Source organism: Sciurus carolinensis, chromosome 14 (assembly GCF_902686445.1).
Source record: "Sciurus carolinensis chromosome 14, mSciCar1.2, whole genome shotgun sequence".
Taxonomy (NCBI): domain Eukaryota; kingdom Metazoa; phylum Chordata; class Mammalia; order Rodentia; family Sciuridae; genus Sciurus; species Sciurus carolinensis.
Window position 1 is genome coordinate 36,888,127 of NC_062226.1, and position 26,684 is coordinate 36,914,810.

Consider the following 26,684-nt stretch of genomic DNA (forward strand, 5'->3'; position numbering starts at 1 on the left):
AAGAAGAAAGAAGAAAGAAGAAGAAAGAAGAAAGAAGAAAGAAGAAGAAGAAGAAGAAGAAGAAGAAACAACAGTGGTGACTTAGTGTTAAACTTCAGACTAAATGGACCAGGTGTCTTGAGTATTTTTGTGACACTGTGGGTTTTTAAATTATTTTTCTTAGTTGTAGATGGACACAGTACCTTTATTTTTATGTTGTGCTGAGGATCCAACCCAGAGTCTCACATGTGCTAGGCAGATGCTCTACCACTGAACTACAACCTCAGCCCACATTGTTTCTTATATCAAAATATAAACTCCAGCAGAGCGAACCAGCCTCACTAAAAATGCGTGAGCTAACCAAATCATACAACTTTCTGATTAGGAAAGAACATTGAATGCATATATATTCCTTTGTTTTTTGGTGCAATAAAGGTAGGACGTTCCCATCCTCGTCCGATTTAAAAAAAAAAAAACTGCCGAGAAACAATCTATGGTGTGAATGTATGAGAACACAAATTAGGGAGGAATTGCCCTTTAAAATATCCGAAATGGTGCCTGCCCGGTGACCCAAGCCTGTAATCCCTACGTGGAAGTATTCCAAGTTTCAGGACAGCCTGGGCAATTTAGCAAGACCTTATCTCAAATTTTAAAAATAATAATTAAACCCAAAAGGGGAGGAGGGCTGGGGACGTACCTCAGTGACAGAACGCCAGTCCAGCGTGCCTGAGGCTCTGGGTGCAATCCCCAGTACCGCGAAAAAATATCTTTAAAATGCTCAAGAGATTGAAACCGCCTTTGGAAAGAAAACGCGGGATATTAACCCCACCAATTAAATAGACCCCGCTTCCAGTTCACCTTTAGCCCCGCCCAGGTGATTACTGGAACCACGTGTGCTGAACGCCCTCAGAACCCCGCCCGCCGCCAGGTCAAAGCAGTGAAAGGATCTAAAATATGTTTAGACCTTTGTGCGGCAGGTGACGGAGCCCCACCCTCTTCCTCCAGCCCTCCAGGAAGGGCCAGAACTGAGAAGGACGAGCCAAGAACGTGAAAGCCCCACCCACTCGGGAGCCTTAGCCTAAACCGAGCTAAGGCTGTAAATCAGAGCCAACTAGGTCAAAAATTGCACCTCCAGGTCTCTTAATCCTTGCAAATTTATCTCATAGTGAGACCGGTTAGCGATAACGACAAAGAAGGAACTTTTGCGCTAAAAGACGCAGCGTTGGAAGATGCAGCCAATGAGATGAAAAGATTCCGTCTCTAAAGTGGCGGCGGAGCCAATGGCTTGAATAGCGGCCGGAACCGCGATCCAATGGGGGCGGAAGGGTCCGCCCCCTGCCGTGGAAGGGGCCAATGACCCAGCTCTCCCACTCCGCGACTGCCCACCTCCAGTAGGTCGCGGAGTTGCCACCTCCCAGTAGGTCGCGGAGTTGGGTGCGGAACTGAGTTGTTCCCGCAGCTCCGGGAGAATGGCTGCGGCGGTGGTACTAGCCGCCGGCGTGCGCGCGGCGAGGAGAGCCTTGGCGGTCTCTGGACCCCGGGGGGCGCAGGTGAGAAGTGACTGCGGGGGCAAGGAGGGGCTTACGCAGGCTCTGACGCCCTTTGGGTCGCTTGTCTCCCACCTCCCGAAGGCGCAAGCAACCCAGCAGCCTTACAGAGCCGCTGCCCCTTCCGAGGACCACGCTCTAGGATTGTGCGGTGAGGTCGGACTTGATGGCTGCGTGTGAAGCGATCACCGCCTCCCAGCACAGGCCCTGGCGCAGAGGTCAGGACAGGGTCAGTGCAGCAGCTGCGCTATCGGTTGCCTGAAGCCCAGCTGGTCCCGCACCTCCTCAGTGCCCCCTGCGGAAAGTGAGGTCTCTCTCTCTCAGAGCCAGTCCTCTGCCTGCCCCCTCGGACCTTCTAATGATCACTGGTGTTAACCTTTGATCTGCCCCACTTTTCTGAAGCAACTCGGGTCAAGAGTTTAATTCATCCAGTTCTTTTCTCCCCCTTTATGACGCATCGTCTTCATCCTCCTGAGTCCATGGGAAACGGGTATATCTCCAACTCCTGGAAAACTGGGGGAGGGCTGAGTTCATTTAGCTGAATTTTTTTTTTTAACTGGGGAAAGAACCATCCAGGGACACTCAATCACTGAGCCACATCCCCAACCTTTTTTGTATTTTATTTAGAGACAGGGTCTCCCTGAGTTGCTTAGGGCCTCACTAAATTGCTGAGACTGGCTTTGAACTTGTGATCCTCTTGCCTCAGTTTCCTGAGCCGCTGGGATTACCGGCTGAATTCTTATGTAATTTCACTGATGCAAGACAGTAGAGTTAAAATCCACAATAAGAGGTCAGACATTACACCCAAAGAAGGAACACCTGGTATCAAACAGGGCCTGTGCATTAAAACTTAAACAAAACAGGTAACAAGACTTGAAGATCAAAAAACAAGTAATGGAAATAAGTGAACACATACTAACAAGGTGAGAGTAAACAGAGCTTCAAACTCTTAAGAGATAATCAAACCACCCCTTTATATATGAAACTACAGAAGAAATTTGTGAGGTAATTCAGTGGTAGAATAGGAATTGAGACCTAATTCTTCAGACTCCCATTCTGGATCCTTTTCCCTGCACATGTTGATTTTATAGACACATTAGCAGGAATCAATTGCACTCCTGAATCCTGCATAATATTACCAGTTATCTAAACAGGATGAGCACCATCTGGCCTATCTTTTGTTGATGCAGGAACTTTTCCCTTGGGTGGGGAATCCAGTAATAGGTTCTTGGAAGAAGTTAACCCATCATGTCCTGGTGTCTCATTCATATATATCCCTACATGTGGGACGGCAGCATGTAATGGGTTAATAACTATCAGCGCACACCTCTGCCAGCTCCAACTGAGTACTGGAAGAGCATTTGCCAGCTGCCTCCCTTGGGTGTGTCTGACCCACCTGCAGGTCCGGGGAGCTGCAGGTGTGACAGACGGGAGTGAAGTGACCAAGGCCCAGCAGGCAGCTCCTGGAGGAGCAGCTCCGACCATCTTCTCCCGGATCCTGGACAGAAGCCTTCCAGCTGACATTCTATATGAGGACCAGCAGGTGGAGTCCCCTTAGGGCCCAAATCTCTTAGGAATTTCACAGATACAGTTAGCCTGATGAAGTAATGTGATGGTCTCTGGCCTGTCATTGCTCTCAGTGTCTGGTGTTCCGTGATGTGGCCCCTCAGGCTCCTGTGCATTTTCTGGTCATTCCTAAGAAGCCCATTCCTCGTATTAGCCAGGCTGAAGAAGAAGACCAACAGGTGGGAAGAATAAGGCCAGGAGTTGTTGGGGAAGAGCCCTGGTATAAATTAGAAGTTTTGCCTTCTATGAATGAAAACAACTATGTCCCTCCCATCTCCCTATAGCTTCTAGGACACCTTCTCCTTGTAGCCAAGAAGACAGCAAAGGCTGAAGGCCTGGGAGATGGATACCGACTTGGTGAGTGACTTGGCCCTTGCATCCCTCATCTGTGAAGTCCTACTCCTCGATATGATTTTCATTCTTTGACCTCTTCCATGATCCTGAACCTCTAACCTCAAGCTCCATTTCAGTGATCAATGATGGAAAGCTGGGAGCACAATCTGTATATCACCTTCACATTCACGTACTTGGAGGACGCCAACTCCATTGGCCTCCAGGTTGAACCTGCCAACTGACCCAAGAAACTTGGATCTGGATGTTTGGATGGGAAAAGGGAAACTGTGATGCTAATAAACCTATTCTCCCTCAGTTTTGCATGCCTGTCTTAAATATAAAGGATTTATATACCACAAAGGGGGAAAAGTGATTCAGCTATGAGCTCCCTTGACAACAATAAAAGTGAGAGACACTGAGGAGGCCACTGTGTGGTCAAAAGGAGCACCTGCCCATAGATCTGCCTCATGACTAGTAGTCTGCCCTTAGTCAAACTTTAGAAAAGTAGCAGTAGGAATGAGCCCAAATGAGTAGAAAGAGACTGAAACCCAGGTGCATCCTGGACTTCATTCAGAGGGAAAACAGGTTCAAAAAGGGAATTGGGAGGAAGGTGGTTAATGTAAGGGCCTAATATTGGAGAAGTAGTAGCACACACACGCACAAGCTATTAGCTGTATGTTGCTCCATATGTTTGCCGTTTTGCTCTTTAGCTGTTTTATATATTTTCATCCTTAAAAACAAGTTTAAAGCCTCATCATTCCTCACTCCTCACTTTTGAGATTGAACTAAAACTAAGAGGAAGCTACTGTAGGTCCGCTTCAAACACATCAACTAGGCATTTTTCTGATGCCACCGTCCTGTGCCTGTTTCCAACATATCCCCAAAAAGAATCACCTTGGCCGCAAAGAATCATGCTTGGGCATGGAAGGCGAGTCTCAGGCCAACGGAACCTTAAAACTGCATCTGAGGTGCATGGAGTCGCGACCAGAAAGCGAAGAGCGCACCCGGTTTAAGACTTCCGCCCCGCAGAGGACTTGCTCCCTCCTCTTCCCTCCACATCCGCCCCGCTCTAGTTCTGCGCAGTCTCTTGGAATTTGTTGCTGTCTCTATGGCAACCCTGTAGCTGAAGCCTGAAGATGGAGCCCAACGAGTCTACAGAGGGATCGCGGTCGCGGTGAGAGCCGCAGCTCTGGCTGCAGGCGTAAGGGGACAAGGAACATCAGCGGACTTCTGCTGTGCTTTTGACAACCTTAACGCTTTTGTTTTCTTTCAGATCTTTAGATGTACAGCCCTGCACCGAAGAACTAGGGACTACTTCGGAACCGTTTCTTTCTTCAGATGGAGGTGGTGGGTCAGCCATGGCAGCCGCAACCATGGCAGCTGATGCAGCTGCAGCAGCTGCCGCAGCTGCAGCAGCTGCTGCAAACGCCTCCACAGCCAGAGCAACTGCATTATTTACAAAGACCCCAGCGCCCTACTCTGGGTTCACGGATCCCTCCTCTGACAATCTTTTTGGGACAGTCTATGCTGGACCCCAGCAAATAGGCCATGAAAGTCTTGGCTTCCAACCTCTCTATGTTTCCTCTATTGCTCAGGATCCCTGTACTACAACTGACCTCAGCTCTAGCGCTGTCCCTCCTCCTGGCTTCAGCTCTGACCCTGTAACTGGTTCCAGCTCTAGCCATGTCTTTGTTCCTGGCTTCAGTGGCTATGGTTCTTTCCCTGGCTCCAGCTCTGTTCCTGACCAGGGTTCAGTCCCTAGCTCTTTCACTGGTCCTGGAAGTCCTATCTCTGGCTTCCGCACTGGTCCTGGCCCTGCCACTATCCCCCGCGCTGGCACTGGTCCTGGCCCTGCCACTATCCCCCGCGCTGGCACTGGTCCTGGCCCTGCCACTATCCCCCGCGCTGGCACTGGTCCTGGCCCTGCCACTATCCCCCGCGCTGGCACTGGTCCTGGCCCTGCCACTATCCCCCGCGCTGGCACTGGTCCTGGCCCTGCCACTATCCCCCGCGCTGGCACTGGTCCTGGCCCTGCCACTATCCCCTGCGCTGGCACTGGTCCTGGCCCTGCCACTATCCCCAGCTCTGGCACTGGTCGTGGCTCTGACCAAGGCTCTGGTCCTGCCTCTGGAGCTGGTCCAGGATCTAGCCCTGGCCCTGAGCTCAGGCCCAGCTCTCCTCAAAGGTTCAGAAACCTTAGGCCAGATCTCTTTCCTAATTATACCTCCTGGAATCAGTACGGCCACTGGGAGCCTCAGAAACAACCACCTTGGGAATTTTTGCAAGTCTCAGAACCTGGTACCCGAGGGCTACGGAAAACCCCAGAAGGTGAAGGGAAGCCTAAATTTCTCTATGAAACATTGCCACGAGGCCAGTGTCTCCTCTACAACTGGGAGGAAGAGGTATTAAGTTTTGACCTCCATTTTTTGAAGGTTGACCCCAGTTTTTAGGGGAGCCAATAGTTTGTGATGAGGGTAGATAACAGAAGGGATATTACAGTCACTCAACTTGGGGCCCACAGAGAGCTACAAACCACCTGGATCAAGTTCCAAACTGGCAGGATATCTCTGAGAGTTTCTTCTTCCGACATGGACACCAGGGACTGCTGACCATGCAACCACATTCACCCATGCCCTCCAGCACTACCCAGAAGGATTCATACCGGTCCCCAAGAAACCTTTCTCAGCCTCTTCGAGGTGTGAAGCATGAGAGCCAGAATTAACATATCAGGCAGAGAAAAAAAGAGGAAGGACTTTCTGGTGGGACTGTGGATTGTTTGATAGATATAAGGGCAAAACCCAGATTCCCATTCCTTTTCTCAAATTTTTTTTCATATTTTCTGGGCCTGCTTTTTAATCAGACTCCCAACTTCACCCTCCCACAGGGAAGCGTGAAGCTATGGTGGAGATGCTCCTGCACCACCAGATCTGGTGAGAAACTGGGGGAGGGAAGGGGGGAGGGGGAGGAGAAAAACTGGGGAGAATGGCCTTGACTTCCTCCAGGGCTGTATAGTAAAGAGGTACAGGCAGATCTGGAACCCATAAGGAAGCCCTTTGAGGCGGAGTCAGTGACACACCATGACTACCGAATGGAGCTGGTACAAGCAGGGCCTCCTGCCCCAACGAAGGTAAGAACCCATCCTACCCCACTTGCACAGCGGGTCTCTGACAAGTGGTGGGAAAGCACTTGGTTCAGAAGTTGAGAGAGAGGGACAAAGACCAGGAATTATTCAGTATCTTTCCCTCACAGCCTCATGACTATCGTCAGGAACAGCCTGAAACCTTCTGGCTTCAGAGGGCGCCACAGTTACCGGTGTGTGAGGGTGACTAGGTGTGGTGGGGAGTGGAGGAGAGAAGGCAGGGCAGAGGCTGTCTCTTCTGGCTTTGAGGGGAGAGGGATCTGTCCTCATCTTGGCATTGCTCCAGGGTGTCAGTAACATCAGGACGCTGGACACACCATTCCGGAAGAACTGCAGCTTCTCAACACCAGTGCCCTTGTCCCTGGGGCAGCCTTTGCCCTATGAACTTGAGAATTACCCACACCAATTGGGGGAAATATCTTCCCTTGCCTGTCAAGGAGAAGGGCAGGGGCATCCAGGGGACAGAATAACTCCTGTCTAAAAGTTGAGGGGAGAAGTTGGATATGGAATTTGGAATCTGTTTCTGCTTATACCAGAGAGGTGGGCAGAATGAAGTTAATTCCCTCTGTACTTGTTGAAGGGGCTTTACATAAAACATTCTCCTTTATCCTGAGACTGCTAATTCAGTGATTCTGTGAGTCACTGTGTGCATACCTCATAACCCTTCCTTTGGGTCGCCCCTACCCAAGACTATGACACCATGACTACTACTTGTTATTTTATATTTGGCCAAAATATTCTGGTTTAGATACAGATATTTACAGGAGGTAGGGAAGAAGGGGACCAAACCAGAGAAGGACAGACATATGTACAAGGCTGAGCTGCAGAGGGCTCTGACTTCCATATAAGGTGGGGTTTTTGTGCACATTTTACATCTTGTGTGACACCGTCTGTTTTTGGTATATGGAGAGATGGTGGCCACTGCCCATCCAGGTGCCAGCAGCAGGAGATTGTCTTGGAAAGAAGTAGGGTTTACAGCAGTCCAGGAGGTCCTTTCTGCTCTCCTAGGAGCCAATAAGTTCGCATCTTTCCTTTTCCCTGGAAGCAGGGGGAGTGAACATGGTTTAGATTCTTCTGTTAGTCCCTTGATCTCCCTTTCTTCACCCATGAGCCACATAATCACTTTCATTCTCCCTTTCCATGACCCCCTCCCCATGGCCTGCCATCACCTTCATCTCCACATCCCCCCGAAGCTCTAGCTGGAAACATCCGAGCTCATCCAGGGCATCCTTGGTGGTAGAGGAAACATGGATCTTCAGGGCTAAAGTAGCATGGTGCATGGTAGAAAGAAAAGTCAAAGAAAGGGCAATAGAAGAATTGACAGTGCTGGAGAGCACTTTACCCAACCAACCACCCCTCAAGAGGCTCCCCGTCCTCCCAACACGCACATTCACTAGAACTAAAATGTGCCCAAGGATGGGCCACTAAGGAACTGTGATCTCTCATATTGAGAGATTTGGAGGAACTCTGAAAAGAAAAAGAGAGTGAGACAGAGTGAGGCTGAGGCTGGGATTGAAGGCTAATGTCTCACCTTGACCATTAGACTCCATTCGGGAAGCAGTGTTCACTGTGTCTCCAAAAAGACAATAGCGGGGCATCTTCAGGCCAACAACTCCAGCACAGACTGGCCCTATGAAAAGAAATGGGTTGGGGAGAGCCTGGGAAACATGGCACCTAGGGCTGGGGCGAGAGTCAGTCTTACCAGTATGGACCCCTATGCGTAGCCTCAGCTGGTCATGGGGTCGGTGGCGGATGCGGAAGGAAGAAACTGCATCTAGTAACGCTAGGGCCATCCGGGCAATTTCTGGTGCATGGCGTTGACCATTTCGGCCTGGAAGGCCAGATACCACCATGTAGGCATCCCCAATCGTCTCCACCTGATTTAGAAGGGGATTAAAACATCACCTCACTCTGTATCAGTGGGAATGAGCAAGAGTACCTGTAGACAAGCTAGACACTATCAGCATCATCCTGACCACCTGGGAGGCCAAAATATCAACTAGAAAATAATCACTGTGGTCCTGAGAATCTGGGAAGAAGGGGAAGTCAAGGGAATCTTTAAATCCTACCCCCCGCCCCAATCAGGACCTGGCAAATACTCAATAAACATTTGCTGAATGACTGGACACCCTATCCACAATAAGACATGTACAGATAGGCCCTGTTGTCAGGAAATGAGAAGCAAGGAAACAGGCTAATCTGAAGAACACAAAGCTGGCAAGAAGGTAAAGCCCAATGACATGGGCCAGACAGAAAGCAGGCACTTGACTTTGGTAATTGTACAAAGTTATGCAAGAGAATGTCCTTTTTTTTAGGAAATGCATAGTGAAATTTTTAGGATATACACACTAAGTATCTAGGGATAAATGGGTGCTATATCCAAAACTTATACTCTTGGTTTAGAAAATAATTATACAAATAGATTTTTAAATAAAATAGATGAAAATAGAAACAATTGATGAATCTGTAAACAGTCGATGGGAGTTCTTTGTTACAGAAAGAACAGAGACAACAGAGTAAGCCCAAAGGGAAGGAGCAAGAGTGGATATACGTTGTCTGCCATGCACCACACAGTACTAGACACTTCCCATACCATCTTTCAATCTCTTATTCCTTTTTTTTTTTTTTTTGTCTTGACACTGGAGACTGAACCCAGGACCCATGATCCTCTACCACTGAGCTGTATCCCAGTCCTTTTTTTTTTTTTTTTTTTTTTTCAGACAAGGTCTCACTAAGTTACCCAGGCTGGCCTAAAATTTGTGATCTTCCTGCCTCAACCACTCAGAATTACAGGTGTGCACTGCTATACCCAGTTTATTATTCCCATCTTAAAACCATGAAGGATCAGGGAGATGCTATTACTTACCCAAGACCACACAGCTATCTACAAAGCCAGTATTTCAACCCAGCTCATTTTTATTCCCAAGGACAATAAAGTCAGCTGGCTGCCAAGTCAATGACTTCAACAAAAAGCCTTACAATATTATTCATATCTTGCCCCTCACCCCACTAAATCAATCTGTACCCACATCCTGTAGGGACTGTTCCATGTCTGGAGGAGAAAAGAGAAGATGGGTAGGCTCTATTTATACACTCAGGGAGATAGGGACTAAAGTCTATGATGATTCTGATTGAAGAAGCTTAAGAGTTCACAAGTTATTAGACCTGACTGTGCAATTAGAATCCTGGAACCACATCCATGTACAGCGTGCACTTCAGCACTAGGATGCTAGAGACCCTAGAGTAAAAACTGACCATGGAGTGGGTAATATATGTGGGAAGGTTCCAGGAGCCTGGATCTTAAAGGAGTCTCAGCAGGAAGACAGTCCCAACTCTCACCTTGTAGACATCAAAGTTGTCAATTATGGCATCAAAGCAGGTGTACAGGTCATTAAGAAGTGTCACTACCTAAATGAAAATAAAATTTAAAAAGTGTCACCACCTAACAGAAGATAGGAAAGCAGAGGGCCTGAAATTTGTGCTCAACTTTCTAAGAATTCTTGAGCTACAAACTCTTAACAAGATAAGGGAATTCTAGAAAGAATTAGTCTTCCCTACTAGTGAAGCTCCCAGGTCTCTATCCCATGAACTACCTCTCACATCTGGCTCTCACCTGCATGGGGGTGCTCTCGGCTGACAATGCTGTGAAGCCCACGATGTCACTGAAGTAGATGGTAACACTGTCAAAGGCCTCAGCCTGTACAGTCTCTCCCCGTTTTAACTGCTCTGCCACTGAACTAGAAAACAAGGGTGCAATGAGCCAAATTGCAAAAAAGATGGTAGGAGAGGGAAAGAGGAAAGCAGTATGTAGCTGCAGCAGAGCTAAGTTGTAATGGAAAAGGTGGGGTTGGTGGAGGAAAAGGAAAGTGGTTGAGAAGACATTGTCTAGCACATAGTAAGGTGCACAAGTGGTGGGGATACAGTGTTTCAATTTGGGATTATTTTACATACACCTGCTGAAGCAGAGGCAAGGTAGAACAGTGTCCTAAGGAGGAGGGATGAGATGACAGAAAGAGCACTTGAAAACAGAATGAAAGCATTTAGCTTATAGCCAGGAGAGCTCCCTGTGGCAAGATGAGCAAAGTAGCGTTCGGAGGCTTAGGAAGTAGGCTTTCAGGAGACCAACAGAGCAGAACTCAACAAATGAATCCAAAAGGAAATTTTGGGTAGAGAGACAAAGATCTCACTGGGGCAGAATTTGGTAGAGCAGGGCTTCGGCCTTGCGTTTTTCCTCTAGGTAGGCCTGTGTGCGTTCCTCCACCAGCTTCTCCAGATTATTGGCATATTGTTCCATGCGCAGCAAGAGGTTGTCCAAAATACTGGTGCCACCTTCCCTGTAGGGAGGCCAGCATATGGCAGCTGCTGCAAGATTCTCAAGACTCCCTGGACTTTCTATCCAACCCACCAGCCCCACCTCATCTACTGAGACTTCCATCCCTATGGAGTCCCTGCCCTTTAGTGTTGTCTCACTTGTTAAAGCGGCGAATGAAACCCTTGATCTGTCCAAAGTCTGGCCGCTCAGCTGAGTCCTGGGCCCAACATCTCTCCATCAGCAAAACTAGCTCTTCATTCAATTGGGTTCTGTCAATGCTTGGCCGGAAATATGGTCGCTGACTATTTCGTACCTTCTGGACAATCTCTAAGGGTAATAAAAGGTTTGGATGAAGAACTGAGCCCCCCAGGAAGAAAAGGCTATGGGTAGTGGATCAACTCTCACCTTTGGGGCTGAGGTCCAGGCCCTCCAAGTAGAACGGGCCACTGCGAAGTGCTATCTCCTGCAGGATGATCCCGAAGCTATAGACATCAGCCTTTTGCATGCCTGTGGTTGGCAAGGAGTTCCCACTGAGCAGTTCTGGGGCAGTCCACAGCTTCTCTGAAAAGAGGAAACAGATTAGCCAGGTCCCCCAAATAGGGTACCCCCACCCACTCATTATATTTCTGTGATTTTTCTCCCTCTCCAACCCTCCCTAAATGGAAATGATCAAGGCCAGAGGAGCAGTATGAAAAGCGCATTGTGGGGCAGGCCTCACTGGCATAGAGGGCGTGGCTGTCATCAGGTTCAGCAGTTGATCGGAAGCTGGCCAAGCCATAGTCTGTGATTTTGAGCACAAAACGACTATCCACCACACAGTTGGAGGACTTGAGACTTCCATGAGATGAAATAATGCTGTTGTGGAGAAAAGCCATGCCCTGCAGGATACAGATCAAGTATCTGGATCATAACTGGCTTAGACTACCCCCTTTCCATAAGATAGGCACTAGGTTAGCTGCCTACAGATCTTGGGACCATAAAAACAATAAGCTGATTTTGGAAAGCATCCCTTAAACAGTTTCTATACAGAGTACAGAACAGAGTAGTTAGATGCACCAAAGACTAACCAGTTGTAAACTTTAACACATAACCATATGTAGACATGCAGGTCAGGGTGGAAGAGGAATGTGCTCTACTTGAGGAGATGCTGGACTAGCAGAAAGTGGAGAAAGTAGTAAATTAGAAAAACTTGGAAAATGGACAAATGTAGGAGATAGCTGTCAAGCCAATGCAGAAGCCTGAGACTATTGGCTCCACAGGCCCAGGGATGAACAAGCTTTTGCTTTCAAGAAACTAAAAGACAGGTCTTAAGAGGACAGGGCTGTGCTTCCCAAAAATGAAACTCTGGGAGCCCACCCAAGTCAGTGCCAGTAGGACATAAAAAGGATAGAAGGTGCGGGACACTGTGGTACATGCCTGTAATCCCAGCTACTCAGGAGACAAGCAGGAAAATCAGAAATTGGAGGCCAATCTGAACAACTTAGTGAAAACTTGTCTCAAAATAAAAAGATAAAAAGGGCTGGGTGGTAGAGCATCCCTGTGTTCAATCCTCAGTAACACACACACACACAAAGGATATAGGTTCCATATGCTAACACAAAACACCTCTGCTAAATGTTTAGCTCTGGAATTGAACAACTCATAACTAGTACCTGTGAACTCTTCCTTTTTCTATTATTTTTGCTATCAGCAAAACTTCGAGAATCTCCCAATTTGTGAATTCACTTGTGTGGAAACTGCAAGGGATACTTTCCAAAACCACTTTTCCATCAAATCATTGTTCTCTCAAGAGTCATGTTTTCTCATACTTATTGTCACACCTCTAGCTGAGCCACTACATTAATTTCATCTAATATTTTTCTCTCTCATTTAATGGCAAACTTTCACACACACAAAATTTTTTTTAAACAACTTGATGAGATTTTAGCAGAAATCCAAAGTCAGCTTTAGGTACAATGCAGGGTGATCCACTAGACTTGCTTGCTGGCTATGAGACTTGCTTCTAAACACCTGTCCATCCCATACAAGATTCAATTTTATGCCTCCACAATTCTTTGGCCTCTGGGTATTTCAAAATAGCTGAAACCTAGTATATTGGAAGAATAACAAAGATTTAGTACAATTTTCCTTGGTTTCTCTTAGTCTAACCAGTTAATGTTCTTTTTAAAATTTAGGGTTCTGAACAAAAAATAGGTGTGCCAAATATTGTTCAGAGAGTAAAATGATGAGAGTTAAAACAGGAGATAAATATATTTGAATATTTCACTTATCTTTTCCCTGCATAAGGATTTTAATATGATCTTTTGACTCTTAGAGATAAAAAATAATAATAATACTGGAGAAGCATCTGAGATATCTAGGGCAGGAAGACAAAAATTATCTCCAGGCATAGGACTCCCTGTGGCCTATAAAACTCATTCCCCCAAATATAAACCCCAGAATCCTTATCCATTATCACCAAACCACAAGAATAAGGGGAGATGGAGAGAACAGGACTTTTAGAGGACTAGGAGAGATATCATAGCAAAGACTGAATGATGGAGGTATTTTGGAGAGGATAAACTCTTAAGGAGTGGGGAAGACTCACCTTAACAAGGTCGTTAATAAGTGAATAACGAAACATCCAGTCCAAGTTGATGCTGTCATTTTCTAGGATATCCTGGTAAGTGACATGGAATAGATCGTGTGTCTGTCCCAGTCCCACTGGCTATCATTTGGCACAAAGTCAATGTAACTAGGAGCTCCCCCCAACACACCATTATCTCCTACACCTATCCTTCACCTGTAGACTCCCACGAGGACAGTACTCAGTGACAATGCAAATGTTGGGAGGGTCTATGCATGCTCCAATGAAGCGAGTAAGATGGTTGAACTGGACATCTCTCATCTAGCAGAAAAAATGGGAAGGAGAAGAGAACTGAAAGAGCTAAAAATCAGATATGGAAACCTACCACTACAAGAGAGGACCTTTCTCTTAGTTATTCCTACAACTTAAAATCAACCATAAGCAAACCCCTTGCCCTCCTGGGCAATGTTATTATTCAGTAATCTACCCCATTCTTTCCTCTTCCCTTTCTATCCTTCACCCTCAACCCATACACCATTACATACGTGTTTCAGTTCAAACAGAACCTGCCGCGTCAGTTCAATGCGCTTCTTATTCACATGTTTGATGGCGACAACATTTCCCTGATGGCGAAGGAGGAAAAGGAAAAGGAAAGTATCAGAAGGAGTTTCTGGGTATTTCTAGGAAATACTGAGGAACTGTGAGAGCATCCAGAAGCCCAGCTGGGCATAGAGGGGCTATGAAGGGAAGAAGTTAAGGGGCAGAGGTGGCAGATGGGAATGAGACAGGATGAAATGGTAGGGACCAGAACAAGCAGATGACTGTTCACCTTGAAGTGACCGGTGTTGGCAAAGATCTGGTATTTCCCATGGGCTGTCATGAGCGAGCCGTAACTGGATCCCCGCTGGGGCCAAGGGCAACATGGAGGCGGAAGGATGAAAGGAACATTAGATGATGGTGGTTGTGCAGGAGCTATCATTACAGGCCAATGTGCTGGGAAAGGTCCAGGGTAAGAAAAGACAGGAACTCAGAGGGAGGCGGCAGGAACGACTGAGACAAGGACTCACCAGTGACAGTGTGAGGCGACTGCCCGCACCTTTATGATAACGCTCAGAGTTGCCAAACTGCAGTTCTTCCCAGCGGATGCGCCACAGCATGCTAGCCAGCTCCTTCTCCAGCATCAGTTTTCTGTAAGGACTGCACGCTCAGTTGACTGGTAAACCCAATCCTGCCCCCTCCCCCAAGCCAACAGTGGGGTTGCAGGGTTCCCTGCAGCTCCTAAAGCTATCGTTGTTACAGTGGGGACACAGAACAGGACTGGAAGGTAAGTACATATTCTCTACAAGTCTGGCACATGCCTATACATACTCACAAACTCAGAGGTTGGAGATGCAAGTTCTTGTTTAAATAGTAACATCCATAGAAAAGTCACCTTTGACCTTAACCTCACTCAAAATCACTACTTAGTATACCCAGGCTAGAACCAAAAGTAGAACAAACACCTAGGCTGGAAGACAACTAAAGAGAAAGGCAAGAGAGGAAGATGTCACTAGGTCTGAGACAATCACCAGATTAGGAGATCTGCTGCCCCTAACTCATGTTAAAGGGACCCCTGGCCTCAGCCAGAGGCCCTGTGGCAATGGGGAGGTAAGGAATAGGTTGGTGGAAAGCCCAGAACTCACCGGAAAATTAGGAAGCTGGAAACACCAAACATGATGAAGGTGATTCCTGTGCCCAGAGCCACAATTGCCAGAGTAGAAAGTGGAGCTGAAGGGGAGAGAGAGACCCTGAGAAAGACTGGGTGGGAGACTGCAAGAATGGGGAAAGGAGAGGCACAGGTACTAGGAGTAGACAGATTTTTTGAGGGAGAGGTAAGGAGGGAGGGCAAGACATATAGAGATAAAAATAGAGTTAAGAGCAGGGAGTCAGCAAGGGCGGAGGTAAAGAATGGAAAGTAAAGGGAGGAAGAATTGCTCCCAGTCCCTGCACACACCCACTTTTATCACAGGATGGGTCGTCCAAGTCAAAGGCACAGGGGGGATTGTCCAGGGGGGGGGCCCCCTTCACCCAGGGAATAGGCCGTCCTGTCCACCAAATCTGCTTCTCAGCTCCTGAGTAGTGGGCTGCAGGCTGTGAGGAAGCAGAACACTGGGCCCACAGGCCTGCTCCCACCAGCCTCCTCCCCCAGACCCCAGCCATTTTGCTGATTGTCTCCCAGCCAGGGTGCATCTCTGACAGAGAAAATAAGTCCCTGTCCCTAGGACCTTTAATTCCGCCCCCACCGAATGCTTGAAAGCTGGATTTTACAGGCCTGTACTCTCTTCCTTGCCCCCTACCCCATCACCTGAAAGTCCCCAGAATCCAAGTCTCCCATGGCCCACAGGACAAAATCAGTCTCCCGGTCATTGTTCTTGTCCATAACAACCAGTCCAGTCACACCTAGGATAAAAAGAGTATCCCTCACTTTGAGATCTACCCTAGGCCCCTATCCTGTCCCCCAACTCCACCCTGCTACCGCGGAGTCTGCCTGTCACTGTTCTTGAAGTGTATCTATTTCTGCGAAGTTTCCAAACCCTACTGACTCCCTGTTGAGCCTGAAGTGTTTCTTCTGCTCACTCCACTCCTGAGTCTGGTATCAGCCCTCAGGCCTCCACCTGCCCCTCTTTATTACCGTGGTATCTTCGTCCCTGCATCTTTTCCACAATTCGAAGTCCATCTTCCCGGGTGCCTCCTTCCTGTATTGTCTCGTTCAGGACTTCAGCATAGAGCAGGATCCCATCGTAGAAGCAGCCAGCAATGAGGTTCATCTGGGGATGGCAACCTTGGCAGTGCTCTCCAAATGTCCTGCAACGGCCCTTTCCCAGCCGCCTTTCCCATCCCTGGAAGCTCCTTCTACCTCTTCTCTCTTCTCCTTTACTTTCTTCCCTCCTCTCATTCCTAAAGTGCCATCCCTACCTAACTGGTCCCTAGGGCAAAGGAAATATCTTGGATAGAGGTGGACAGTCCCCAAGTGGGGCTTGCTCCATGGCCAAGACTTGATGCCAAGTTAGGGAGGGAGCCCTTTCTCCCAGTCTGGCCTGACTCTCAAGGAGAGAGAGAGATCGATCTACTCACCAGGGATGGAGCCAGCTCCACACCAAAATCTTCCCGGGCTCTTATCAGCAGACGATTCTGGAATTCCTGATACTCAGGATTTGGGGGTTCTCGGTATGTGATCACCAATACAGTCTGTACCAGCAGCACACAGGAAAGAGTAAACAGGATTCAAAATGAGCATGAGGGGAAGAGAGGAAGCAGAGTAGGGAAACTTGATTAAATATACATGATATGAAATATACACGGGAGAGTGCGAAGGCTAAAAGGGCACAAAACTTTATGAAGGTGACAGATGGTTGGGGGAGTGGCACCCATCCATGAAAGGCAGACAGGACTGGGAAAGTAAGACTGGGAAGTAACAGATGAAGTCAACTCCATTACCAAACCAGCCCATCATCTTCCTGAACTCCCTACCACCACCAGGCCTCCCAGGCTAGGATACCACAGCTCTCACAGAGGCCCTCAATCCCACCCTGTCCAGGTATCTATATTTATCAAGGACAACACTAATCAACAACTCCTGTCCAAGGTGTTAATTACTATTAATTATGTTATTGGTTTGATGTTGACATTTTCACATGGGTCACTTATACACAGTGCTCCCATACAGTGAATTAAAGAGATTTCAGCCCCTATGGCAACTGAGGGACATACTTTGAGACAGAAATTCCACCTGTGAAAAGTTGCAAGTTCATTCATTTCACATGTATGGAACACCTACCATAAGCAGCATTGTTCTGCTTACTAAATACCAGATATGTGTCACAGGGACAAACTCACAAGTCACATGCCCACACACATTGCACAGATAAACAAATGATATGCATGGCCTCAGCCCACACTGGCATATGACTCAAGGTGTGTCTGTCCCTCACCTGCCAGGCTCCCTTAAACCCATAAAGTGCAAGCCTGGCTCCCTTAAACTTCACATTTCCCCTTTAGCTGCTGAATCTCTCAGCCTCAGGTCATAGAGTCACCAGTCTCCGCTCAGACAGGAAATAGGTCTTACGACTTCAGGGGAAGACTTCAATATATTTTATGAACCTAGCTTTGTGAAATGATAGATTAAAATCTAGTCATTTCAGTTTTGTTCATTCTTGTAGAAACTTCACGTGGACCACAGAGATACTAGATATATCACATATGATCTATAATCCATAAATTCATTTCAAGTAGGAAATAATGAAGTCAATTTCTTTCTTTCTTTACCACTGAGCTACATCCCCAGCCCTTTTTATGTTTTTATTTTTGAGACATGGTTCATGAAGTTCTGGGGGGACTAGCTAAATTGCTGAGGCCGGCCTTAAATTTGCAATCCTGCCTCAGTCTTCCAAATCACTGGGATTACAGGCATGCACCACCACATCTGACTGAAGTCAACTTCTAATATGCATTCATAATATAGATTGGAGTTTGCTTCAAGATGTAATTATTCTTAAAAAACAACAATAATAAAAGCCAAACCAGAAAGAAAAAAAAAAAAACAGAAATCAAGTTTCTTGCTTGCTTACTTTCATAAAGAAAGGAAGCAATAAAAAAAGAAAGGAAGAAAGAATGAAAGAGAGGGAAAAAGACATAATTATTCTTTTTTTTTTTTTTTGGTACTGGGGATCAAACTCAGGGCCTTGTGTTTGCGAGGCAAGCCCATGATGTAATTATTCTTGCTGAAGCATTTAGATGCTCTAAATTCTCCCACTCTCAGGACAAAAAAAAAAAAAAAAAAAGGAGGGGGGTTCATTCAGTAACACCTGTTCCAAGAATAAAGGAAAAATAAAGAGGTAGGATACATTGTTGATAAATAGTATAAAAAAATAACAAAAAAATATGGAAAAGACCAGGTTTAACACAATTTATATTTCAATAAAGGCAATGATAGGTTTTTGACACTTAGTAATTCTCTAGGTTGGTTTGTTTGCTCGTTAGCAATAATCAAACTTTTTGGTCTCAGGATGCCTCTATATTTTTAAAAATTATGATCCCAAAGAACTTTCTATGGGTTTATCTATCAGTATTTTCCATATTAGAAGTTAAAACTGATAGATTTTGAAGACACAAGAATGCAGAAACACACTTTCCATGACTGACCGAAATATGACATCATCACAAGTCGGAAAACTCCACTGTATAATCATGGAAGGCTGAGAGTGACAAAGGCAAATAACATCTTAGCATTATTTTTTAAATAGTTTTAACCTCATGGTTCCCCAAAAAGGATTTCAGGGGCCCCCAGGATCCCAAAGACCACATTTTGAAAACGGCTATGTTAGACTGTTTTGCTGTGGTCACTAACTAGCTTCTAAAAAAAACAACTCCAAACAGTTTCGGTGCTTGCTCAGGGGCTAGAGAGAAGGTGAAGGTAGGTAAATGAGTCCCACTTCACAGTGGACCCCAGGTGGAAAAAAACAAGCAAAGGTGGCCAAAAATGGGTTCAGTGGTGAGTGGGAGCCAGGAGCGCACCTAGGAAATGTGCATGGCCAGAGGTGCCTGCCTCTGCCTGTGCCACCCACTCTGCGACCTGCTCTGGCCGCAGCAGGAGGTTCTGTCAACAGTAGCCTGAGGAGACAAGAAAAGGTCTCCAAGAAGATGGTCTGTTTTAGCTGTTGGTTTAGTGCTTGCTTCCATTCTTGCTGCAGGTGTTCCCCATCTGTAACCTAATCTCATGCCGGTCACACCATTCTCCACCTGGGTTTCTAACCCTGTTGTCCCCATTTGCCCAGCCTGGGCCTCTGGATACTCAGATCCTACTCATTTGCTTATTTAGTTTTATTCATCTACTTTTCTTCCCTCTCCTGGTCAATCACCTTGGTTTATAGTACCAAGCTCTACTCCTTTATAAACCAATTCCTAGTCTCATCCCCACCCCGCAACACACACTTTAATTCAATTCAACAAATATGTATTAAACACCCACTACATACCAGACACGTGGAATACAAACATGAACATGCTCTCTGACCACGAGCAGCTATGACTAAATGGGAGAAAAAAGTCATATCAACACACTTAACCTCAGAGCCCTCTCCCTCAGTAGCTGGTATCCAGTCTGCACTAGCACCTTTGTCTTAAGTGCGACCCATCCTGAAAACGCTTTGGACACTCATGCCAAGGCTGCCTTGCCTCACTTACCACCTTTTCCAGGCCAGCCTGGACTGGGACACCAGTTGGCCAGTGTCTCTGGAAGAAGGGCTCTCTGTTCTTTCATCCTAGGTTGGAGCTGGCCACCCAACTTCCCTGACCCCTGCCCTGTGTCAGCACTGGGAAATAATGAAAGAAGCTTTGCCAGAGGGAACCTTATCACCCCTCAACCCACCCTACCCCACACCATGCCTTGGATTTCCCCTCAGCATATTCTTTGGTTTTGATTTGATTTGATTTGGTTTGGTTAAGAGAGGGTCTTGCTAAGTTGCTGGAGCTGGCCTCAAACTCATGATCCTCCTGCCTCAGCCTCCCAAGGGCCAGGGATTACAGGACCCCATCGCTACACCCTGTTTCCCGTCAGCATATTCTTGACTGCCCATTTCCCTTCTCTTTCTATTGTAGCAAAATCCTCCTCTATTTCCCTATCTAAATTAGACCTGAATTGAGGGGAGAGCAGAGAATTAACTGATACAACTGATTGCTAGCTGACTAGTCCCTGCTCTAAGTGCTGGGCATCCTTGGCTGGTAGGAATTCTTATACAAGAAAAAGGTTTTTCTTCTGCAAAAAGAACACAGTTCATCTGGGAGGGTAACAGACCTTCCTCAACCATAATCCCCTCATTGTTCTCTTCTCATACCATCTATTATCTTCTTTTTTCTTTCTTATCCCTCCCACCCCTAGCAACACTAATCACAATATGTTCCTATATTTGCTTATTAGTCTGCCTCTCCTATTAAATGTAAACTCCAAAAAGGCAGGAACTATATCTATTATGTTCTCTACCAAATACCAGTACAGTCACTGGGACATAACAGATGCTCAGTTATACCAGTGAAACAAGTCATTCTTCAAACAAATCAAACATAGAAAATGTTCTACGATAGAGTTAAGCACAAGAGTAGGAAACTTTGGGATTCAGAGATTGCTTCCTAGAAAGGAAAATAACTGGTCTGAGTCTTAAAGAATATGGAAGCATTATCTAGACACAAAAGGTGAGAAGGCTGTTTTAGGAAAAAATTATAGCATTAATAAAACCTATCTGTCATTGCCATGTTCAACTGTGACAGTCACAGACTCCTACTCAGGCATGCAAACAGATATGTCATTCACAGTCAAACACTCGTCAGTCACAACCAAATATATAATCACAGCCACATAAAATCTTACTCACTGGAGAAGAATGGCCACCCAGGTCCAGCCCTTATACACATCTACTTAGAACCAAAGAATCTCAGGATTGAAAAGGACCTTAAGGTCATCCCATAAGCCACCTCAAATTCTTTTGGGAAAAAAACAAGGTTATGGATAAATAGGAAACACTTATATACATGATTCAGAGAAAAAAACTGGTGAGGGAACCAGGGAAAGATGTATGGGTCTAAGGATTTATGGATATTAGAATTCACAGGTATGGTTTTGCAAGGAAGAGATTTGGGGTGAGGGAATGAACACAGTTGGGCTACTCAGTTACAGTGCTGGGCCTGAGGACAAGGGAGGTGAGATAGAAACAGAGGGATGAGCATTCAAGATTTTATTCTGAGGTAACAAGCATTCAGGATATTATTCTGAGGTAACTAGTCATTGAAAGTTTGGAGTTGAGGAGAGAAATTAACTGTCATGTCAACCTTCTCTACAAATTCTTAAGTTCCTTTCTTTCCATTCCTACTATCATCATCCTTGTTCAATCACCTCATGCCTTTCTAACCTAGCAGCTGATCTCACTGCCTGGTCTTCTGATCTAGTTCAACCTGATTCTGTCACTATATTTAACTTCACAAACAAATGTCAAGGACCCCAAATTCAAGTCCTACTGCCTTAAGGTTCCTTAATCTGATTATGCCTTTACAACTTTATTTCCTATTTCTGCTTTAAGTAATCCCTTCTTTCTTGCTGACAAGAAGAATTTTCCAGTATCTTCCAGGTCCCCCAAGCATGCCCATGCCTATCTTTTTCTTTCTGCCCAGGCAGCCTAGGTCCCCTTTTCCACTCTGACTGTGAACATGGCATCTATCATTGAAGTCACAATGAAGTCTCACTTCCATTATTAAAAGCTTTCCCTAAACCCTGCCCACAATGACTATTCCTCCTCTGAACCACAGAAACTCTCATTGTCTGTTCCAAGCACATACTCATACTCTTTCTTGAACTTTACCTAAATGTACCAGTTATGCTTTGACTCTCCAGAAAGGGTGAAAGGTCTCCTGGGGGCAAGGCACAGATCTTTTCCTGAACTTTTCTCCCCCACAGTGTGGCCTATTACTGATACTTAGGAAATTCAGTTTTCTGGGATCTTTGGCAGACACACCAGAGTCACAAAAATGGGGAAGGACGAAAGACTGATACTAGACTCTGAAAGCCTTTTCCTTTCATTTCTGTAGCTCAGAACTCATGCCCTGCTTCTGGAGTTTCTGTGGGGTCTTGTGAAAAACAAATAATCCTCATCGAAGCACCTCTTCCCCTCCTTCTTCAGACTGGACTCAAATGATACCTGAAAGGCCTGTCTGAGGGCCTGGGCCTGTTCCTGGGTGCGATTGTCCTGCCAGGGTCGGCCTGTAGAGCGTGTGGGGCCTGCACGGAGACTCTCCCCAAAGACATCCAGGTAAAAGAAGACATAGTCCCCATTGGTCAGGTTTTCCCTCTGGGCCTGAAGCAGGATCTCATGCAGCATCTCCAGAGGGCCGCAGATATAAACAACTGGGAGCAAATACATGAGGAGCACCCTGAGAAATCATTCAGTCCCCCACAGACTCCCTCTCTGAGTCATCTCCGAATCCCTCTTTAGCAAGAGCACTCTCTTGCTACCTATCAACCACCCGGCAGATGCTCCCCATCCTCCCCCTTGAAGCCCATGTCATAAGTGCCCTGAGGTCACATGGACCATCTGGCAGAAGTCAGAGCCTGACTCCAGACCCTGGAGGAAAGGAGTGATCACTCAACTGGAACCTTTCCCCAGAGCCTTGCCTGCTGCTCCTCACTCCCCACTCTTCCCTGCCTTTCCCTAGGCTTAAAGGTGCTGGCTGCTCAGAATTTCTCAAAGTGAGATTTACCTGCCTTTCCCAACCATATCTACTGAGCCCTGAACCCATTTAAGGAATTCTCTCTATTTGTATACCACCAAGGGGTCAATCTGGGGGGTGGAGATCTCTGTTCACAAACAGGCACAGATTGCAGAGTGGTCATCAACCACATCCACTGCTCTAGGGTCCCCACATTGCTTTCACAAACTCAACATCCCCCAGCCCCACAGTTCTCCCAAGACAAGCTTCACTTTTTTGTACTCCTATTCTTCATTTACATCTGCCTATGATGACCACGAATCCCTCTGCCTATGACAACCAGGACCCCGCTCCTAACTCGGCAGCCCTCTCCCATGTGCTCTGTCCACATCATTTCTCCATCCCAACCACCACACATAGCTCCTTAATGCCTAGTTCCATCTCCAACTTCCCAGTGCTGAGTTCCACAAACAGCAACCCTCCTCCCCTAACCCTAAAACAGCCCGGGCCACACTCACTGCGCCCGTTGGCCCGGATGAAGTGGGTGGCATGCTCAGGACCCCCTGGCTCCCGGGCATACACCTGGTGCTGCACACTGAGGTTGCTGCCCTGCAGGGCCTCAAAGACGCCCTCGATGGTGAAGTAGTGAGGCCGGTCATCTGTGCGGGCATCCAGATACAGCAAGGCAGCACGGGCAGTCCAATTGAAGTGCCCATGTAATGTCACTACGAACTCACCCAGTTTGAGAGCAGAGGGGCCAGTGCGAACCAAGGTACGATAATGCTCATTCTTAGCCACAAAACCAGAAGCCACTGCACCCGCAGTCAGTAGGGGAAGACGCCAGTGTGAGGCAAAGCGGGCCACAGAGGCAGCGGGGTACACACAACCAGGGCCCAACAGAAGGTCAGGGTCATGGTACAGCTTAAGGTCCACAGCGCGCAGAGGTGCCAGGTACTCAGAGCAGGCGCCATCTAGTTCGGAGCTGACAAATCGCAGGTCCACGGGCAGTGCCCGGCCCAGCGCCTCCACAGCTAGTGCAACAGCAGGACCCACCCGTGGCCAGGCCCAAGCATAGCTCAGGTTGTGTTCTGGCAGCACCACCGCCAGCGTCAGATTCCGAGCCCCAGGAGGACGCACCCCACCTGCCAGGGCTGCCACCACCAGCAGCAGTGATGGCAGTGCCATGGGGATAAAGCAGCAGCCCCACCGCCCCCAGAACCTGGGGCCACTCTGGCCTACCGGGCAGGCACAAGCGCCACCCAGCCTGGCGCCTGGGAAAGAGGGCCAGGAAGAGAAGCAGGGGCAAGCAAAGTCGGCCGGGATACAGAAAGTGCTGGGGACCCGGAGAGAAGATGGGAGAAAGCCTCGGGGTAGGGAAGGAGTGGGCTACCAGCCTAAGGGAAGGACCGAAGACTAAGGGTAGGGTGGCAGGAGGAGAGAGGGACCAAGGGGGCCTGCGACCGGGATGGGGACAGTGAGGGGTGAAGTGGCCTGACGAATCCAAAGCCAAGAAGGAGAAGGGGATCTGAGTCTGGGATGGGGTGGGGGCGGGGGGAGGGTGGTGCAAAGAAATGGCCTGGGGGAACCTCACAGTTTAAGGGGCTGGAAGGGCAGGGAGCTGCGAAAAACAGGACCAAGGGCTGAGGTGGGAGGGCGCCCGCGCCGCGGAAGGACTGGGACATGGGCAGGCGGGCAGCGAAGCGAGGCCTGGGCCGGAGGGGAGGGGAAGGCAGGGGTAAATCTCCCTGTGAAGGCTTCTCCCGAAGCTCCTGCTTGGACTAACGGGCCCGGGCGCTGGTCCCATCCGGAGCTGCGGCGGCCCCGCCCGTGTCCCCGCTCCTCTCCGCTCCGCTTCTCCTGGGCCCCGGAGGCCGGCGCTGCCCGGCGCTTCCTCCCGCCCCCCGCCTGGGCCCCCGCGCGCGCCGCTGGTCCAGGTCAGGTCGCCTCGGCCCGGCGCGTCTCCGCTCGCTGCGCCGGCGGCGGCGGCCGAGTGTGACTCCCCGGGCAGGCCGCCTGCCCCCGCCCCGCCGCCCCTCCCCCGCCCCCGCCCGGCCCCACCCTCCGGCGCCTGCTGTCTCCCCCCGCCCCCCGCCCGGCGCCCAAGGACCTCCCAGTTCTCCAACCCACCCAGTGAGCGCGTGGGGGCTCCGCACAGCGCCTCGCAGGCGGGCGAGGTTCCCCGGCGTCCCCGTGCTTTAAAGGGCCTCCCCCGAGCCCCTGGTCACCCTGCCGCCCTCTTTCCATCTCACAGGCGACCCCATGGCCGTCTTACCCCTCCTCTCTTACCTTGCTCTTTTTAAGGTCCCTTCTCTTTAACTCCCTGAGTCCCTCACTCGCTGCAATCTGCAAGAAGCAGTCAGGAATCCCCAAACTTAGTTATCCTCGCCCGTCCCCTGTGTAGAAAACCATACCACCTTCCTAATTGCCAGGGACCTGTCATTCCTTCAGTAGGAAGACAAGACGACTCCCTGGGAGACAGGCTCCTCAGGCACCAAGGGGCTCCCACCTTCCATTCTTCATGAGTCCTTATGAAGCCATTAGCCTCATTCCTAGGGACTTGACCCTCCACTCACCCTCTTCCTGTCTCCATGGTCCCTCTTGTGCCCTCCACATGTCCTCAGAGGTCAGCCATAGCTCACCAGCTTCCACCAGCCATCTGCTGTGAGGCCTCTTCTTTCTTTTGTCTCCCTGTGCAGCACCCGATGGATGCTTATAGACTGACTGAGCCCAGCAGACCCCATCAAAGAAGTCCATTGTACCCCTCCTTCTCCCGCCCCCCCTCCTCAAGCTTCCAACCTAGAAAGTTCACACAAGTACCTACATCTGGAGTGCTGATCCCATCCTGAGGAACAGCTTGTGAGAGATGACATCATGGTTGCAGGGGAAACTGCTATGAGACCTTGGGGAGTTTTCTCAAACTGTCACAAAGGAAATGCACATAAGCCCATTCTTCTCCCTATTGAGAGCCACCGATTCTCTCCTGCTTGAACCACTTCAGAAATCACAGTGCCAAGAAGCTAAGAGCTCCTGAGCAGAGAGGGAGGGGGGTGGAAGTATAAACTGAGGAGGGGCAGTTTCTCTGAGATGAAGGCGACACCTAGTGGTGTGGGGAAGGATATTAAGGACAATGCCTTTTTATTCTTTGATACTGCATTTATTTATTGAACACTGGAGGCTGTGCACAAGTTGTAGGGGTGAATACAAAGAAAGTAGAATGATACAACCCTTTCCTTTGGGGAACATACTGTTGGAACCCCTGGGGCACAATGACGATGTCCCCAAAGACAATGTGTCCTGGCTCAAGCCCAGAAGAAATGGAAGTCATAGAACAACTCATACAAAGTGTGGGAAAACTCAGACTCTACTGACCTAAGCAGCATCCAGCTAGGGTGCCAGCATCCTTTCTGTAGGGCCATTATGGTTTCCTACAATCTTCAGATATCACCTGTAATGTCTTCTGGCCCAAACACTGATTCATTCTTCTGAATTAATGGTTCTGATCCAAAACCAAACTGCAGACCATCAAATTGGCTAGCTGTTAGAAGTTGTTGTAGTTTCCATGTTCCTTAGCAGAAAGAAATCCTAACTCCTTTGGGCCAAAGGAGCCTCAAGACCTTAGCAGACTTCTGGGACCACCATGGGATTCAGGCTCATACTAATCTTCTCCATGGTAGAAGACAACTGCCCCTAATGCCCCAAACTGACACCAGCGAACAGTTTTATAACTGACCTGATTGCAAAACCAAATCTGGATCCTTGGGTTTACTCTGCACCAGACTGTGCCTCCCATCCCCACAGGATTCCAGTGAAACAAAACATCCTCCAATCTTCTCTCCACTTGATCAGCTAGACCTGCAGAAAAAGGCTTTGACTATATGCAGTTGCCCTCATCACACAGATGCAAGAGAACAAATCCGACAGATCCAAGAGAACCTACCAACAGAGGGCAGAGAACAGCCATGGAAAGTAAAATCGAATAAGGCATGAAAGGTAGAATTTATGGGACACATT

At 48.1% G+C, this 26,684-nt stretch overlaps 3 protein-coding genes across 7 annotated transcripts; 2 read left to right on the top strand and 1 right to left on the bottom strand.

The window, feature by feature from the left end:
• The first annotated feature begins 1,356 nt into the window (after positions 1-1,356).
• On the top strand, positions 1,357-3,735 carry Hint2 (histidine triad nucleotide binding protein 2). Of its 2 annotated transcripts, none has more exons than XM_047525115.1 (5): positions 1,357-1,529; positions 2,863-3,069; positions 3,167-3,271; positions 3,377-3,449; positions 3,563-3,735. In XM_047525115.1, the coding sequence occupies exons 1-5, from the start codon at positions 1,449-1,451 to the stop codon at positions 3,652-3,654; spliced, it is 558 nt and encodes a 185-aa protein (XP_047381071.1). In that variant the 5' UTR covers positions 1,357-1,448; the 3' UTR covers positions 3,655-3,735. The 2 variants fall into 2 exon arrangements, with proteins under 2 accessions (XP_047381071.1, XP_047381072.1); XM_047525116.1 differs by having other exon boundaries at positions 1,363-1,529; positions 2,929-3,069.
• Positions 3,736-4,534: 799 nt separating this feature from the next.
• On the top strand, positions 4,535-7,175 carry Spag8 (sperm associated antigen 8). Of its 3 annotated transcripts, none has more exons than XM_047525120.1 (7): positions 4,535-4,599; positions 4,699-5,827; positions 5,947-6,121; positions 6,310-6,355; positions 6,438-6,552; positions 6,675-6,737; positions 6,851-7,175. In XM_047525120.1, exons 1-7 carry the CDS (start codon positions 4,562-4,564, stop codon positions 7,043-7,045), a joined length of 1,761 nt encoding a protein of 586 aa, XP_047381076.1. In that variant the 5' UTR covers positions 4,535-4,561; the 3' UTR covers positions 7,046-7,175. The 3 variants fall into 3 exon arrangements, with proteins under 3 accessions (XP_047381076.1, XP_047381077.1, XP_047381078.1); XM_047525121.1 differs by having other exon boundaries at positions 6,471-6,552; XM_047525122.1 differs by lacking the exon at positions 5,947-6,121 and having other exon boundaries at positions 6,428-6,552.
• A 100-nt stretch (positions 7,176-7,275) lies between these two features.
• On the bottom strand, positions 7,276-24,682 carry Npr2 (natriuretic peptide receptor 2). 2 transcript variants are annotated; one of them, XM_047525117.1, is made up of 22 exons: positions 23,192-24,682; positions 22,166-22,371; positions 16,557-16,670; positions 16,114-16,249; positions 15,787-15,881; positions 15,440-15,572; positions 15,125-15,209; positions 14,510-14,630; positions 14,272-14,346; positions 13,988-14,065; positions 13,659-13,763; positions 13,464-13,535; positions 11,595-11,754; positions 11,282-11,437; positions 11,035-11,203; positions 10,752-10,898; positions 10,178-10,301; positions 9,904-9,972; positions 8,267-8,441; positions 8,096-8,194; positions 7,734-7,825; positions 7,276-7,602 (listed from the first exon to the last, which is right to left on the bottom strand). In XM_047525117.1, exons 1-22 carry the CDS (start codon positions 23,856-23,858, stop codon positions 7,537-7,539), a joined length of 3,144 nt encoding a protein of 1,047 aa, XP_047381073.1. In that variant the 5' UTR covers positions 23,859-24,682; the 3' UTR covers positions 7,276-7,536. The 2 variants fall into 2 exon arrangements, with proteins under 2 accessions (XP_047381073.1, XP_047381075.1); XM_047525119.1 differs by lacking the exon at positions 14,272-14,346.
• Between the last annotated feature and the right edge of the window lie 2,002 nt (positions 24,683-26,684).